This window comes from Struthio camelus, chromosome 1 (genome assembly GCF_040807025.1).
Source record: "Struthio camelus isolate bStrCam1 chromosome 1, bStrCam1.hap1, whole genome shotgun sequence".
NCBI classification, from domain to species: Eukaryota; Metazoa; Chordata; class Aves; order Struthioniformes; family Struthionidae; genus Struthio; species Struthio camelus.
The window spans coordinates 62,546,843-62,560,451 of NC_090942.1; the positions used below are offsets into that span (position 1 = coordinate 62,546,843).

Here is a 13,609-nt window from a genome sequence, read left to right on the forward strand (position 1 = left end):
ACAGCATCCCTAGGCAGTGGAGAGCCACGCTGCTTGACTTCCCCTGCCGGCAACTCGTCGGGGAACTCTCACTGGAGAGCTCTGCCAAAACGCATACGACGCAAGGATGCATTAACTAGACAGCACACTTACCGGCAGCTTCCCAAAAAAAAGAAAAAGTATAGAGCCAAAAGAATAAACATAAAGCACCCAGTCCCTGCAACATGCTGGTATTTGAGCTACAACATGGCTAAGGCTTTAACTGCGGCATTTTTGCCCCCCATTTATTTATCCCAAAGGAACAATCTGCTGGCAGGAATTTGTTTTTTAGTGTTTCTAACAAGCAACCCACATGAAGACTTCAAAAAATGGAGGTGCCTGTCTAACACATGAAGAGCTGTTTTGCTCCTGAGGGGGTACGGACTCATCATTTGATTGTCTTCTAGCCTCTTCCACCTTTTCTGCATCACACCTAAAATTGCTTGGAAAGCTCTGTGGGCAGAGAACAAGTCTTCTAAAATTCACCAAGGGCAGAACCAGCTGGAAAACAGGTTTGGGGGGGGGGGGGGGGGGAAGAGAGGGAAGAAGTTGCTAAATTTTGAATGAAGAGCTGACACTTCTTGCAGAGAAGAGAAAACCTAATTTTCCATCCAAAAGGCTTGGCTGGAAATTTTTCCGCTAATTCCGATTGCAAGGTGCCCTACCTTACAGAGTACTGTAAAGTCCTAACAAGAGTGACAGGTGGCAAGCCAGAGAGCAAGAAAAACACTTCTCCTTCCTGTAGCCTTCCTAAAATATATACTCTAGAGCAGATCAGCTAAAATTCAAAACACTCTACAACACAAGGAGAACCAACTAAGATTTTGAAAGCTCTTAATACCTATAAGTCCCACCCACCGCCATGCGTTCTGCCCAGGGTGCAGCTCCAAAGAATTTGGATCTACACTGAGAAAGGTTTCCAGTGTGTCTCAAAATAGAGGTATTTATAATCACTCAAAGTGATCTGGCAACTGACATACACCATTGGTGATTAAGTCTATCTCCCCCTTTCCTGCCCCTCCAAGGACTCCACACCAGTTTGCATAACCACAAAGACGGTAATACATATGATGAGGTAATAGATACCTGGTGACAACGGCTGCTTGAGTTTTACTAAGTGTGCGTAAATTGGATGATCACACCATGCATGTTTCTAGATCAGAGTTTTGAAAGATTTCTAGCAGTTTCCATTACAGAAATGGCCCATTAAAAAAGCAGAATCAATTATGATTTTTAAAAAGTGCATTAGAGACAGACAGGTTCTGATCGCATTTCTTTCCAGATCTACTCTACTTACACTAACAACCTAAATATGTGTCAAAAGGAAAATAGGTCCAGATTATCCTTAAAAGACTGTGAAATCACAGGCAGAATTTATGGTAAATCCTTTCAATTGTACTGAGATCTCAGCCTATTTATAGTTTCATAATAACGTGAATAAAAAGCAGTAATCCTCAGCAGTTAGCTATAGAGCATATTGAGAATTCTTTGATTAGGGTTTTGTTTTACTGTGAATTTTTGACCATATATTTAATCGAATCTGCCACCTACTGCGTGCCGAGTTTGTTTTCCAGCACTATAATTCATCCGAAACAAGAGGAAAAGAATAACTCTCAGCCAAATTTCCTGAATATGCATGCAAACTACATTGCTGTGGCATGTAACCAGTGAGAAAAAAATCATACCGTTTATTGAACTGGTTGCTTGTAACACAGTTCCACAGTTTTGCAGAGCACCTTGAAGCCCCTAAATCAAACCTTCCCCCGGTCTGCTAAGGGCTGGGTGCTCCTTATGAAGCTAGTGAGCCCAGAGAACGCTCGGTGGGACATAAAAAAAAACACATGCTCATTTTTGCAAGGAGCTGGCAGGTATTAACACAGATGGGTACCATAAGAGAACAGATTCATCAAGCAGATTAAACCAACTTTGGAGGAGCAGACAGCTAATAGAAAAATGCCAAACAGGATTTGGCCTTACCACAGAAGAGTGAATCGACTGAATCCTAATAACATCAGTGTACAAGGTGAAGGCTTAGCAACTCCAACAACTTTAAGGAAGATCATTTTTAACCAACTATAGCTTGGTAACCGCACCTAACAGGGAAGGAAAGACAGTCAAGCTGAATGTATGTTTCTTCCTTAACTGGAATTTAAGCATTGGCCACGGCTGTGCCTGTGACCATGCCTCCCCAGAGCTGGCGAGAGCAATTTACAGGTACAGCTCTGAAGACTTGCGTACCCAGAAGCCTGGTCATCCTCTCGCCCCCCCCCCCCCCCCCACAGCTGGTCTACAAAGAGCTTATCGCTCCCTCTCACAAAAGCCGGCTCTCTGCTTTGCTATGAAGTTCCTTTAATAAGGCACTGTAATTTTAATTCCTAAGACACTAATTTTAATTTCAACCTCATTTCTCAGGAAGGAAGAAAAGGAAAGACAAGGGAAAGGGGAAAGCACGGGGGAGGGGGGGCGCGAGGGAAGAGAGAGACACAGAGAAAGATTTTTTTTTTAGTTTTTTCCTGCCACGCTAAGTAAGATTTTGCGGTCAAGCCGCACGAAGAAGTCGCGCTACGAGCCGCAGAGTTCCCACGGCCCGAACCCGCTTTCTTGTAACTCAGCCGCCGCCTCCCGAGCGACTTGTGCGAGAGCCGACATCAGCTACCTTCCCCCTCCGCCTAAAACCAGCCATACCCCTATACAGCCGCACAACCGGGGGGGGGGCGAGTGGGGGGCGCAGCCCCCACGCGTGTGCGCGGCCGCGCAGAAGGTCTCGGGCGGAGCCGCCGCCGCTCCTGCAAACTTCCCAAGCCCGCGCCGGGCGGCCCCGAGCTGTCAGCATCACGGCAAGCATTTGTAGGGGGCTTTTTTTTTTTTTTTTTTTTCTTTTGGATCCTCTCTTTCTCCCTTCCCCCCGCCCCCGCGAAAGGGAGCAGCCGGGACACCCCCCGGGCGCGGCTCGCCCCCCGCAGACCCGCACACGCGGCGCTACGCGGAAACCGCTGCAAAGCCGGCAGTTACCTTGGCGCTCCCGTGCCGCTGCTGACATTTGCGAAAATAAAAATTTATATTGAAGAGGGGAAAAAAAAAAAAGGGAAAAAATAATAATGAAATAAGACAAGAGAAAAAAAGGGGAATTAAAAAAAAAGAAGAACTTTCCCGCAGCGGGAAGTTTCCTGCGCGGGCAGGCGAGGGGCGAGGTGAGGTGCCTGGGAGCTGCGGGACGGGACGGGACGGGACGGGACGGGACGGCTCCGGCCGCCGCAGCGCAGACGCCGCCGGGAGGGTGGCGGCGGCGGCTCGCCGGCCCCGCACCTGCGCCCGCCACCGCCGGCTCCGCTCAGCGCTGCCCGGTGCCCGCGCCCCGCGGTGCGGCGCGGCGAGCGGCGGGTCCCTACCTGGGTGCAACATACTTTGGAAATAGAAGATGACGAGGATGAAAGAGCCCACGGAAGTGACCAAGACCATCCTGCACACCCGGTTCATCCTCATTACTTCCAGCACCGCCGGCTTCATGGCTTATGTCACGGGCGAAGCAGGAAGGGCCCGCGGAGCGCGTCAACGCTCGCTCGCTCGCTCGGAGAGCCGCTCCGCACCCGCGGCGCTCCGAGGTGCCGGGAGGAGCCGGAGTCGCCGTTGGAGCCGCCGCTGCCGCCGCGCCGGAGGATGCCCGGGCGCCCGCGCCCTGCATCGGGGGGCGCTAATGCCTGCGCTGGGCGTGACCACGCCGCGCGCCAGGCGGAGGGGCGCTCGGCGCGGCGCGGGGGGAGGCGGGCCAGCCGGGGAGCCGGGGCGGAGCGCGCCCCCCCCCCCGCTAAGGGGAGAGATGGTCCCGCCCGGCGGCGGCAGCGGCGGCGGCGGCAGCAGCAGCGGGCGGGGACGCGCCGGGCTGCCTCGCGGGGCCGCCGCCGCGGGGGGAGGGGTGGGGCGTGGCGGCCGCGTGCGGGCGCTGCCACGACTAACGGCTGCCGCCACGGCCAACGGTCGCTGCCGGTGCTGAGGGAGTCGGCCGCGGGCACCCCCCTCCCCCAAAACGCCTCTAGGGCTCCCCGGCCGGGACGGGCGGACACTGGCCGAGGGCAGCTCCTGTTTGTGGCCACTCTACCCCTGAACTTGGCCACCTCTTTAAGTCACCTTCTCAGGGGTGCCGGGTCCGCCCCCGTGGGGAGGCTGAAGCGCCAGGAGGGTTCTGGAAGGACCTGTCTCGCCTTCACGCTCTGGCTGTGGAGAAAAACGCTCTTCTCCCACTTGCTGTCTTTTGCGGTGTGCGGTGCTCGGTTAAGCCTAAAAGACTTCTTTCAGATCTGGCTCCTCATGCTCTAGTATTACGTGAGCCACCATTTTATACTAAGTCCTTGCCATCATTTCTTCAGTGTTAACACTATCCCAACAAGTAGCCGTTAATATTTATAATCAGCGTAAACACTGATTTTTTTCATAGCACTGATTCATCTGTAATGAAAACACTTCAACCTGGCATGCCAGAATTGAAATTTTTTTTTTTTCTTTTCCAAGTGCAAGACTAAGTTTGCTGAATTAACCAAGTGATGGCCCGTTTCTCTTTGGAAAACAAAAGGTTCTTCCCCCTCCAGGTTCCTCCATCAAAATACACCCCTCAGTAGATGGATAGCAACAACAGGCAATGAGATACAGGACTGTACGTGGGAGGAATGCAGAAGAGCTTAGTGCAACAGAACAAAAGGGGGCTGCCGTGTCCACTTGTGCATCTAAGTTTGGGCCCTCAGCTGTATCGCACGCTGGGATTGCGTGACCAGCTGCCGGTCAGCTAAGTCCTAAACTAGGCGTCTAAAGTTAAACGCACGATACTCTTTCCAAATTGGGATTATCACTTCTCACAATTAAGCATATCGCTGAATATACATATCCTGCACTCTGTGTTCGCAGAGTGTTAACCTGTTTGTTATCCTTATTGCATCTGAATACTGTTTTGCTACTGTTTTTCATTTTGCTAAAGTAAATATTATTTTTATGTGTAAAAGGATTTTTTCCTCCAGCTTGTGCCAGTTCTTCCACTATGGTTGAGGAGAAGAGGTTTTCTTTACAAAAACAATAGACCTAAACAGAAGCTGGAGGGTATTTAAAAAAAAAAAAAAAAAAAAACTTAAAAGTATGAATATTCCTTCCTTGATAATTGCGACAGAAACATGTCAAGTCATCCAGGTTTTCCATTCAGACGTTCCAAAAGCTAGTTAAAGGCGTTCACCTCAAGGACAAAACCAATAATTTATCCAGACGTTTGTAACTGAGTAGATTTAGGCTTGACATAGAGTTTCTTTTATTAGAAATGATTTCTGTTGTTCCTTATGGGTTTATACAGTGTTCGTTTTGCTTACTTAATTTGTTTTTTTTTTAAGCAGTTTTGATATGCAGTGATCATTTTCTAGTCATTTTATAGTAAAACTTTAAATGGATGTTTCTCCTTTAAGTCCAAAACTCAAATGTAACACAAAGCATTATATCAAAAAGCAGTAAATAAAGAGAAGTACTTCTAATATGTAAGATGTCAAAATGACAAATCTAAGTCAGTCAACAGAAGTCAACCAGAGGCACAGCATGGGATTTCAGTATGCATCCATCAATACATATGCTGCAGCACAGAAGCAACTGCAGTATTTTAACAGAAAGAACTGGACGGTATCCAGGAACATGGTTAGACACCGAGGGATGAGGGCAAAAACCTAGAACTCAATACTCAAGTAACAGATGAGAAGAGAAATGCTTTACACATTGCTAGAGACAGTGGTCAGTTGTTCAATGTGACTTAAGGATTGTTACCTTTTTTTTTTTTTTTTTTTTTAAAAACATCAGCTGATGGAACGAAGTAGTATTTTAAAGCAGCAGGAAGAAAAGCACTGGCTGTATTAATATTTGCTATTAAAAGGACATTGTAAAGGCAATACATTTGTTATATACCTTAGGGATGTTAAATTTAACATCCACCTGCACACTTGCAGCATCTATGTGAACTTCAAACTGTAACATCCTCTCTAATGTTTGGCCAAGTTAGGACAATGAAATACAGCAGCTTTTCTTTCTTTTTTTTTTTCTCCTCCCCCCCCCCCCCCCCAACAGACATTCGTGATTTGGTTTTCCTACAGAGGAGAGCATAAAAGAGGGAACACAAGGAAACGCAGTGGTCTTTCCAGATGGGTGAAAAGTTACATAATAGGGGTATACACAGCTCAGGCACCTCTTTTCTAAAACATACCTCTAAATGAACGGAAAGATTAGCAGCTGCAGAGCAGTAGGGAGACCTTGGATTGTACTGGAGGTGTGAACACCTACCATTCCCATGATAACACCCAATATTCAGTATCTCTGAACAATAAGAGTATCATCATCTGAGAGTCTTCTGGAAAGAAGGACTTAAACTGAGCCAAATGTCAGTGACATCAAAAGAAATCCAGACAGTGTTTTGTAGATTTTGTATAACAAAAAAAAAAAAAAAATCAAACAAACAAACAGCACTACCCACATCACTATTTATTGATAAAGCTCTAAAAATAACAAAACCACAGTTGAAAAAACAGCATAGGCAGAAATGCAGTTTGTAGTAAACCCATAGTGCAATCTATCAAAAAAGGCAAGCAGGCTATTAAAGAACATTTGAAATAAGAACCATAAAGAACCATTAGAAATTGCAGAGGTATCTATGACAAACATAGGTATCTATGCAACTTTCCATGTGTAATGCAAGACGCTTAGAAAAAGTTATTTTGGTTTATATTAATTAGTTTCATCCACTTAGAAATGGAAGAAATTAAATTTTTAGAGAACGTCTTTGTGAGGTCAGCCCATATTATCGAGAGGAAAATGGACAAGCTTTTAGGCATGCAGGCTCTTCAGATCTGAAACAGAAGCAGCAATTTCAGATAAACTTTATCTCATATCCTTAGACCATTGTGACTCCAGTCCCATCACCACTCTTACCACCTCAGAGTGATGCTATTTAGCTAAATAAGATAGAAAATCTTCTGTACCACCTACATGTCTCTCTGGCTGTATTCTGTGGGGCTTGTTTTTAAACAACTTCTGCCTGTAACAGCCACATCATAAAGAGACCAGGTGGTTTTTCGCCCCCCAAGGAGAAAGTACATCACTAAAAATTACAGTCAGTTAGCAAATCTTTCCTTTGACCAACTGCCTTGTATTATGCTGTCTGCAGGTAAGAATTTGCATACAAAAGGACCCATTTCAATGGGCATACACTCCCCACCTCACAACCTCATAGAGCTCTGTAGTGCAACCTGAGACTGGCTATCAGTCAAGTTGTATTTAGCAATGTTATTCTGCAAATATATGATAGCAGTCCTTTAAGATACCGATTTTGTTCTGGTCAAAGGAGAAAGAAAAAAAAATTGAAAAAAATCACCGAGAGCCTCCCTCCCCCAGCTGATTTCAGAGGAAGGAGGATGAAGATTTCTTACCTACAGAGTTCTCAGTCAGCAATTCACTATACGCACAAGGAAAAAAAGCCACCCACGTGCAGGAAGCTACCAACATAGGAAACTAAGACAATCCTTTCTGGAGCTATGAAAATGTCCTGTCCCCTACCTCTTCCCCCTCCCCCCCAAACAAGAAAAAACATATAAGAAAAACACATAACATAAGTCACATAACATGCTCTCAAAGCTGATGTCCGGAGGGTTTCTGAAGTGCTTTGTCCTGCATCTTTTATTTCCTGCAATGTCCCCTGAATGCTGTGCATCTCAGAAAATACTGTAAACCAGTACACTGGCTGCTAATGGGAACTCCCCTAGCAGAGCCGATTTGACCTGGCTTCTTTAGGGTGCTTTATCTCTTACAAGAGAACAAATGCGGTAATGTAGCTTGCCCTAGCCAGAACGATAGTTGTTTGCTGATTAGCAGGAACACATTAATCAGACAGATTCATGCAGCAAACACATTTAGACACAAGAACCTTACTTAACTTTTTAGCTTTTCCCTTAGTTAGGTAATGCCTTTATAGCCTGTGCAACCTGAACTACCGAATTAGAAGGAAAAGCCCACATGCTTGCAGTATCTAACTCTTGGTTCCCACCCAGTAGGTCTCCATGTCCTTTTCCAGGAAGAGGAGGGTTATCTTTTTTCAGTTTAAAATCCATTTTACTAGATGTCACTTTGCTACCCAACTTGCTTCTTCCTAAAGATTTCACTTGCCTTTGTTCTAGACAGAACAAGTTCATGGCTTCTTGGACTGCATGCCTCCTTGGTAATGCAAACCAGATTTGGATGGGAGGCAGTATTTCTAAGTATGTAATGTGTATCGAATGGTCATATCTAAAAGGTGATGTTGTTCCACCTCCCCTATACTGTCAGATCACAGGTTACTTTTGTGCTACGGACTTTTGGTGCCCATTATGGTATAGTTTTACAGCTTCCTCCCTTTCTCTCAAAGCTCACCAGGAGTTTTGTCCTGTGATGAGGGCAGGTTGTTTCTTTCTCTGCAGAGGGTTTGAGAAGCTGATGAGCAGGAGAGGATTTCCAGTTCTAAACACGGAACCACTCTCGCCCCTGAAAAGTATGTAGTACCTTTATTATCTATATATTAGCTATCTTCAGTAGAAAGAAACATCCTAGCAAGCTTTAGAAAGCCCTCCTCCAGTGCAGATCCTTACCAAAAAAAAAAAACAAAAAACAAAACAAAACAAACAAAAAACCTACAAAAAGCATTTTTGCCAGAATGGTACATACCTGGTCTGCAAGCACACTAAGCTGTGCTGCTAATGACAGTTTGCAGAGATGACTGTACCAGCAGGCTTATGTCTTTTAAAAAGAAGAACAATGCTATACTTTGAAATGACCTAATGCTGAAAAAAGTTTCTATCGTTTATCTGGCCTGCTTTAAAGGAGCAGAATACAGGATCACTGTTTAATGAAAGATACATGAAGAGACAAGCATACATCTGGCTTAGCTAAGTTTGTAAGGAGAAGTTATCAAAAATATACAATTTATTTCGAGATTTAATACTACCCACAAGCAAAACTAGTGGTGGATACTTGCAAGACTATTCAGATATTGCTGGTGAGGATGTTGGAGCAAAAGCAGAGAGACAGCAAAGCCTTGTTTTAAGCTTTGCTTTGGAGGATGCAATCTGTAGAGGTGATGGATACTTATGACTCTGCCCACTGCGATCAACAGTAATTGCTGTACTGGATCAAACCAGTGGTCCAGCACAGTCTAGGACAATTTCACTGGATTCAGAGGAAGCATCAATAAGCCCTGCAACAAGTAGCAGTGGGAAAGTCTGCCAAGAGACTGACATTTGCTAGTGATGTTTATTTGCATTGCAGGACAAAAGCCAAACTCTAGCTAATGGCTGCACTTGGGCCCTGAAAACCAAATCCAAGGCAAATCCTGATGCATCCCATCCACCACAGCTACAACCAGGGCAGCCAACAGAAATCCCTGGGCAAAGCAGACACTGAAATATTTGCCACGTTCCACTGAAGTTCAGTTCTCATTTTTCACCCTATGTGCTGTTCCCTTGCAGTTTTCCCTATTGCCAATTAAGAACACTTTTAATGAAGTGAACTTATTGGAGAAGAACTCAAGCAATGCAAGGCCCAAGGCAGCAGCAAGGCAAACTTTTCTGCCCGTGCAGGTTCTCCTTGTATAAAAATAGTTACACTCATTGTAAAAGGGACTTTTTAAATGGATAAATATTTTCCCCAGCAATGGGGGTGCACCCTTAAGTTGCACTTAGATTGAGGTCTTTTCTTCCCTTTTTCTACTAAACTTAGAGCACTAGCATCATCTGAATTGTGACTCAGAGCACACAGAGGGTAAAATAAGGAGGAATTACTGGCTTTTCGTCAGATTGCTCATCCTAATTCTATTCTCAGACACCAGGGATTACTCATGCTCTTCTGAACATATTTCTGGTATCTTGCCATGCTGTTCATTAGGTCTCAAAATAAAAGTTGGTAGCTAGGAAGGCAGGATGCTGGTAGCTGTTGCATAGCATAAGCAGCTTGCCACCAGAACAGGACAAATTGCATATCTTTTACAAGATATAAGCATGCTCACTCCATTCCTCCCACTGCACTTTCTCAGCTAAAATCCAAGCAAACCACTTGCAAGAGTTGAAATGGCTTATATGTTACTCTGTATAGATATATAAATATATATATGCATATAACTCTGAGGGGGGGGAAAAAAATCCAGCTGAATAGGAACAAACACACATATATACTTAGAGAAAGCCACCTTTGCAGAAAAAGGGGAGATAACATAGAAATTATTATTTCAAAGAAAGAGAAAAGAAAAAAGGAAAATAGCCACTGCTCCCCCCCAAAAGCAAATTGGAGAAGAATTGCTTATATTGTCCCCATTCTACTTTTTTTGAATTAAAGACAAAACTATCTCCCGTGTTTAAGGATATAATTTTTAAAGGGCCTTAAAATAATTGTTTGACTTTTCTGAAACACTCCATAATTATTTCAGATTACGTAACTAAAAGTTGGCATCTGTAAAATTATTAATTAGGCCATTGTCACTTCTCGGGTAGATCCATCTCAGCAATCCTTAAATGTGTATATCTCCATCCAGCTGGTCTTCAGCTGGTCACATGCTGAAACACGGTTAGTCAACAGAAAAAAAACGCATATTTATATGACAATTCGCTTGGCCTGTTTTAGGCATCTCAAGTGCAATGAGATGAATCACACCCTAAAAGGGCCCATCGACTGAAAACTCCTGGATGTTTAGCTGTGTTACAGACACCTATATTGCATACAGAGAAGATGAGGTGAAATTAACCCCAACTCAGTTTTCTAAATCCCTCTTTGTTCTGAGGGAAACATGGCCAAATCTTGTATTTTTCTGTAGTGCTATTGTGAAGCATCATAGCTTCTGTTTTCCTGTCATCTAACTTACGGATTTGCCTTACAGTCAGAAAAGGGAGCCACGTTCTTCATTGTTGATATTTGTCCCTAAATGGATTTATTATGTAGAAAAAAAATAGAAAAGGGGAGTTATGTTTTAGGTGAATAATATATTATCTACTGAAACTAACATGCTTGAGTAACACTTCTCTTTATAAAGCGTTTCACATTAAAAATGTCAACCCTACCTGAAAATTCAACGCTATCACACAAGATTTTAGTTCATTATATCCATCGAGAATTTTTTTTTCTCCTCTCCTCTTCTGCTAAAATTGAACTGAAGATAAATGCATATCACCTTCCTAGGAACTTGATCAGAAGACTATTTTAAGTCAGACATTGGGAAAATTCTTAGCTGTTTGTCTACAGTGTAACAAGTTCTGCGCAGTTTTTCATTCTAGTTTACATGTATAACTATGAAACGTTCAGTATAGACACATATTTCACATAAATGTATGTCTAAAGTCCCTAGATTTGTCAACACCCTAGGACTTGGGTGTTGACAGCTCTTCAAAGTCAACAGCAAGCCAACATAGTCTTAAGTGGAAAGTCATATTCCTCTTAAGTTGTCATGCTTTTCCTATGTTTCATTCCACTAACATTTGCACTAAGAGAGAAAAATCTGGTGAAGCCAACTGCAAGAGTGAAGAGATCTAAGGTTGAAACCAGGTTCCATATACGCAGAGGACACCAGCAGAATTTACAGTCATCAGACTGAATAGGAGAGGCAGCAGTTCATACTTTTCTCACTGTCTACTCTACAGTGGCCTTAGGTAAGGCCTGAAAAGTGCTAGGAGATGCTTAACCGAAAAGCGCTGTGGGATCATAAAAAGCAGTTTAGAAACATGTCTGGAAGAAAAGCATTTTCTACAGCTAATTAAGTGCTAATTTTTTTTTTCTTTCCCTATCCTTCTACAATTAAAAGGTGTGACTTCAGGGACTCTTTAAAGGATGTCTAGGTGATATTACAGGAGAGGGAAGGGGGATAACAAATCACACAGATGCTGTTGAAATAATATAAACCAACCTGTAAAGACATTTTTCCAAGTCACTTCACACATTTGTCACCACAGAAGTATAGCATCTATATAACAAATAACATGTTACATTTTTCCTCTGGTGTGGTTCCCGGTTCTTATCAGGTGCCTTGCAGTGGAGTTATGACTCCAACTATGCAAGGAAGTCTCTGCAAAGGACAATGTGACCCAGCTCCAGCAATCAGAGAATATAAACGCTGTTGATAGCTGACTACGGAAAGCCATGGTTTACACAGCACAGTATAGATTCTGACCTGAGCAAGAGAAAAGATTGGATTTTGCCCATATTTGAGGTTTCTGCTAATTAAATTGTATTAAGACAAGGTAGAAAAACCAGTAAGAGTGCCCAATATTAGTAATTCTGTAAGTTCTCCTTCAGCAGTCTAAAGGGCAAGAAGTGACACTTATGTCTCCTTTCTTCTGAACAGCAAGATAAGAACTTCTGCAAGGGCAACTATTCCTGTATATCAGAGTTTCTTGATTCATTCTGGTTTGGTTTCAGACCTGCTTATAGAAAATGAGCCATAATGCTATCAAAGCTCATCTCTTCTTGGACATGGGCTAGGATAAGGTCCCCATCCTGACTCTACTACATGTATCAAAGGATAATGAGGGATGAATACTATTAAGCTGTCTGTCTGACCCTACACAGAAGGAAGATCATTGACCCCCCAAAAACACATGCACCCACAAAACACGGCAGTGTTTCCTGTAGGCTCCGTGCTGCTTCATTACTTCCTTGTAGACAATATTTAAGTAAAACCAATAGAGAATGTATATATGTGGTTTGGACTGCAGAAGTTTTCAACCTGATGACTTTCAAACCTGCATGAATTCCTTTTTCGCTGAGCTCAGAACCAAATAACGTGGCAAATGGAAATGCATCCTAAAGACCCCATTGGTTCCCCCCTCCCCACCGAAACATTTGGATAACCCTGAGAAGAAACTTCTGTCAATGCAACGCCAAACTATCCTTTCCAATTACACAAAAAGGACTTCAAATCACTTACAAATAACAACTACTGCTACAGTTTGCTTTTGAGAGAGAACTTGAAATTGAGACTATTAAAAAGCAAACTGATCTACTTCCATTGACAGAGTCCCATTCCTTCCGTAAAGCATGCCATATGATTGAGTCAGCACTTGGGATAACCAGGGAGAGCAGGATTTTCAGAGTAGCTCTACCACTGGAGGAATGCGGGATTGCTCTGCTGTCTGTTCATCTGTTCAAGGAAGTTCTCATCTCTGCATGGCCCCAGCAGCATATTCTCACCTAGACTGCAGATTTTTATTACCTTTGTACCTTTTGCCAAATTAACTTTCCGTGCGGCCGTGTTGTAACTGAGGAAGTGGATATGATCATGCTCTGGGTGTTTGGACTAGAAGTTTCCCCCTCCCACTGCCTTCCCACATTACCACCAGTTTATTTGTGAAGTAAAAATTAAACAGACCTAGTTCAAACCACAGCCTGCTAGGCCACCATGCAACTAATGGGATTTGGAAGAAAAAAAGTGATTCATTCTAAGGAGAATGTAAACCGTGACCAGAAAGTACTTTAGGGAAGTGGGTTTTAGCAGTGTGTGCACAGCTTTGGATAAACGTAACACAACTTTTATGGAAACAAGATTCGAGGCTCTACAGAATCTAAGCAGCAG

General features: G+C 43.7%; 1 protein-coding gene across 3 annotated transcripts in view; it reads right to left on the reverse strand.

Moving 5' to 3' along the window:
• The window catches only part of CHST11 (carbohydrate sulfotransferase 11), a 182,967-nt gene extending 179,223 nt beyond the window's left edge, over nt 1–3,744 (reverse strand). Inside the window, exons 1-2 of one of the 3 annotated variants that reach the window (XM_068944193.1) lie at nt 3,423–3,718; nt 3,031–3,051 (exon numbers count right to left, since the gene is read on the reverse strand). In XM_068944193.1, coding sequence (XP_068800294.1) covers nt 3,031–3,051; nt 3,423–3,525 — 124 coding nt within the window. In that variant the 5' untranslated portion in view covers nt 3,526–3,718. Of the gene's footprint in view, nt 1–3,030; nt 3,052–3,407 lie in introns of all 3 variants that reach the window. The other 2 variants (XM_068944213.1, XM_068944203.1) reach the window with 2 other exon arrangements.
• Nucleotides 3,745–13,609: the final 9,865 nt, after the last annotated feature.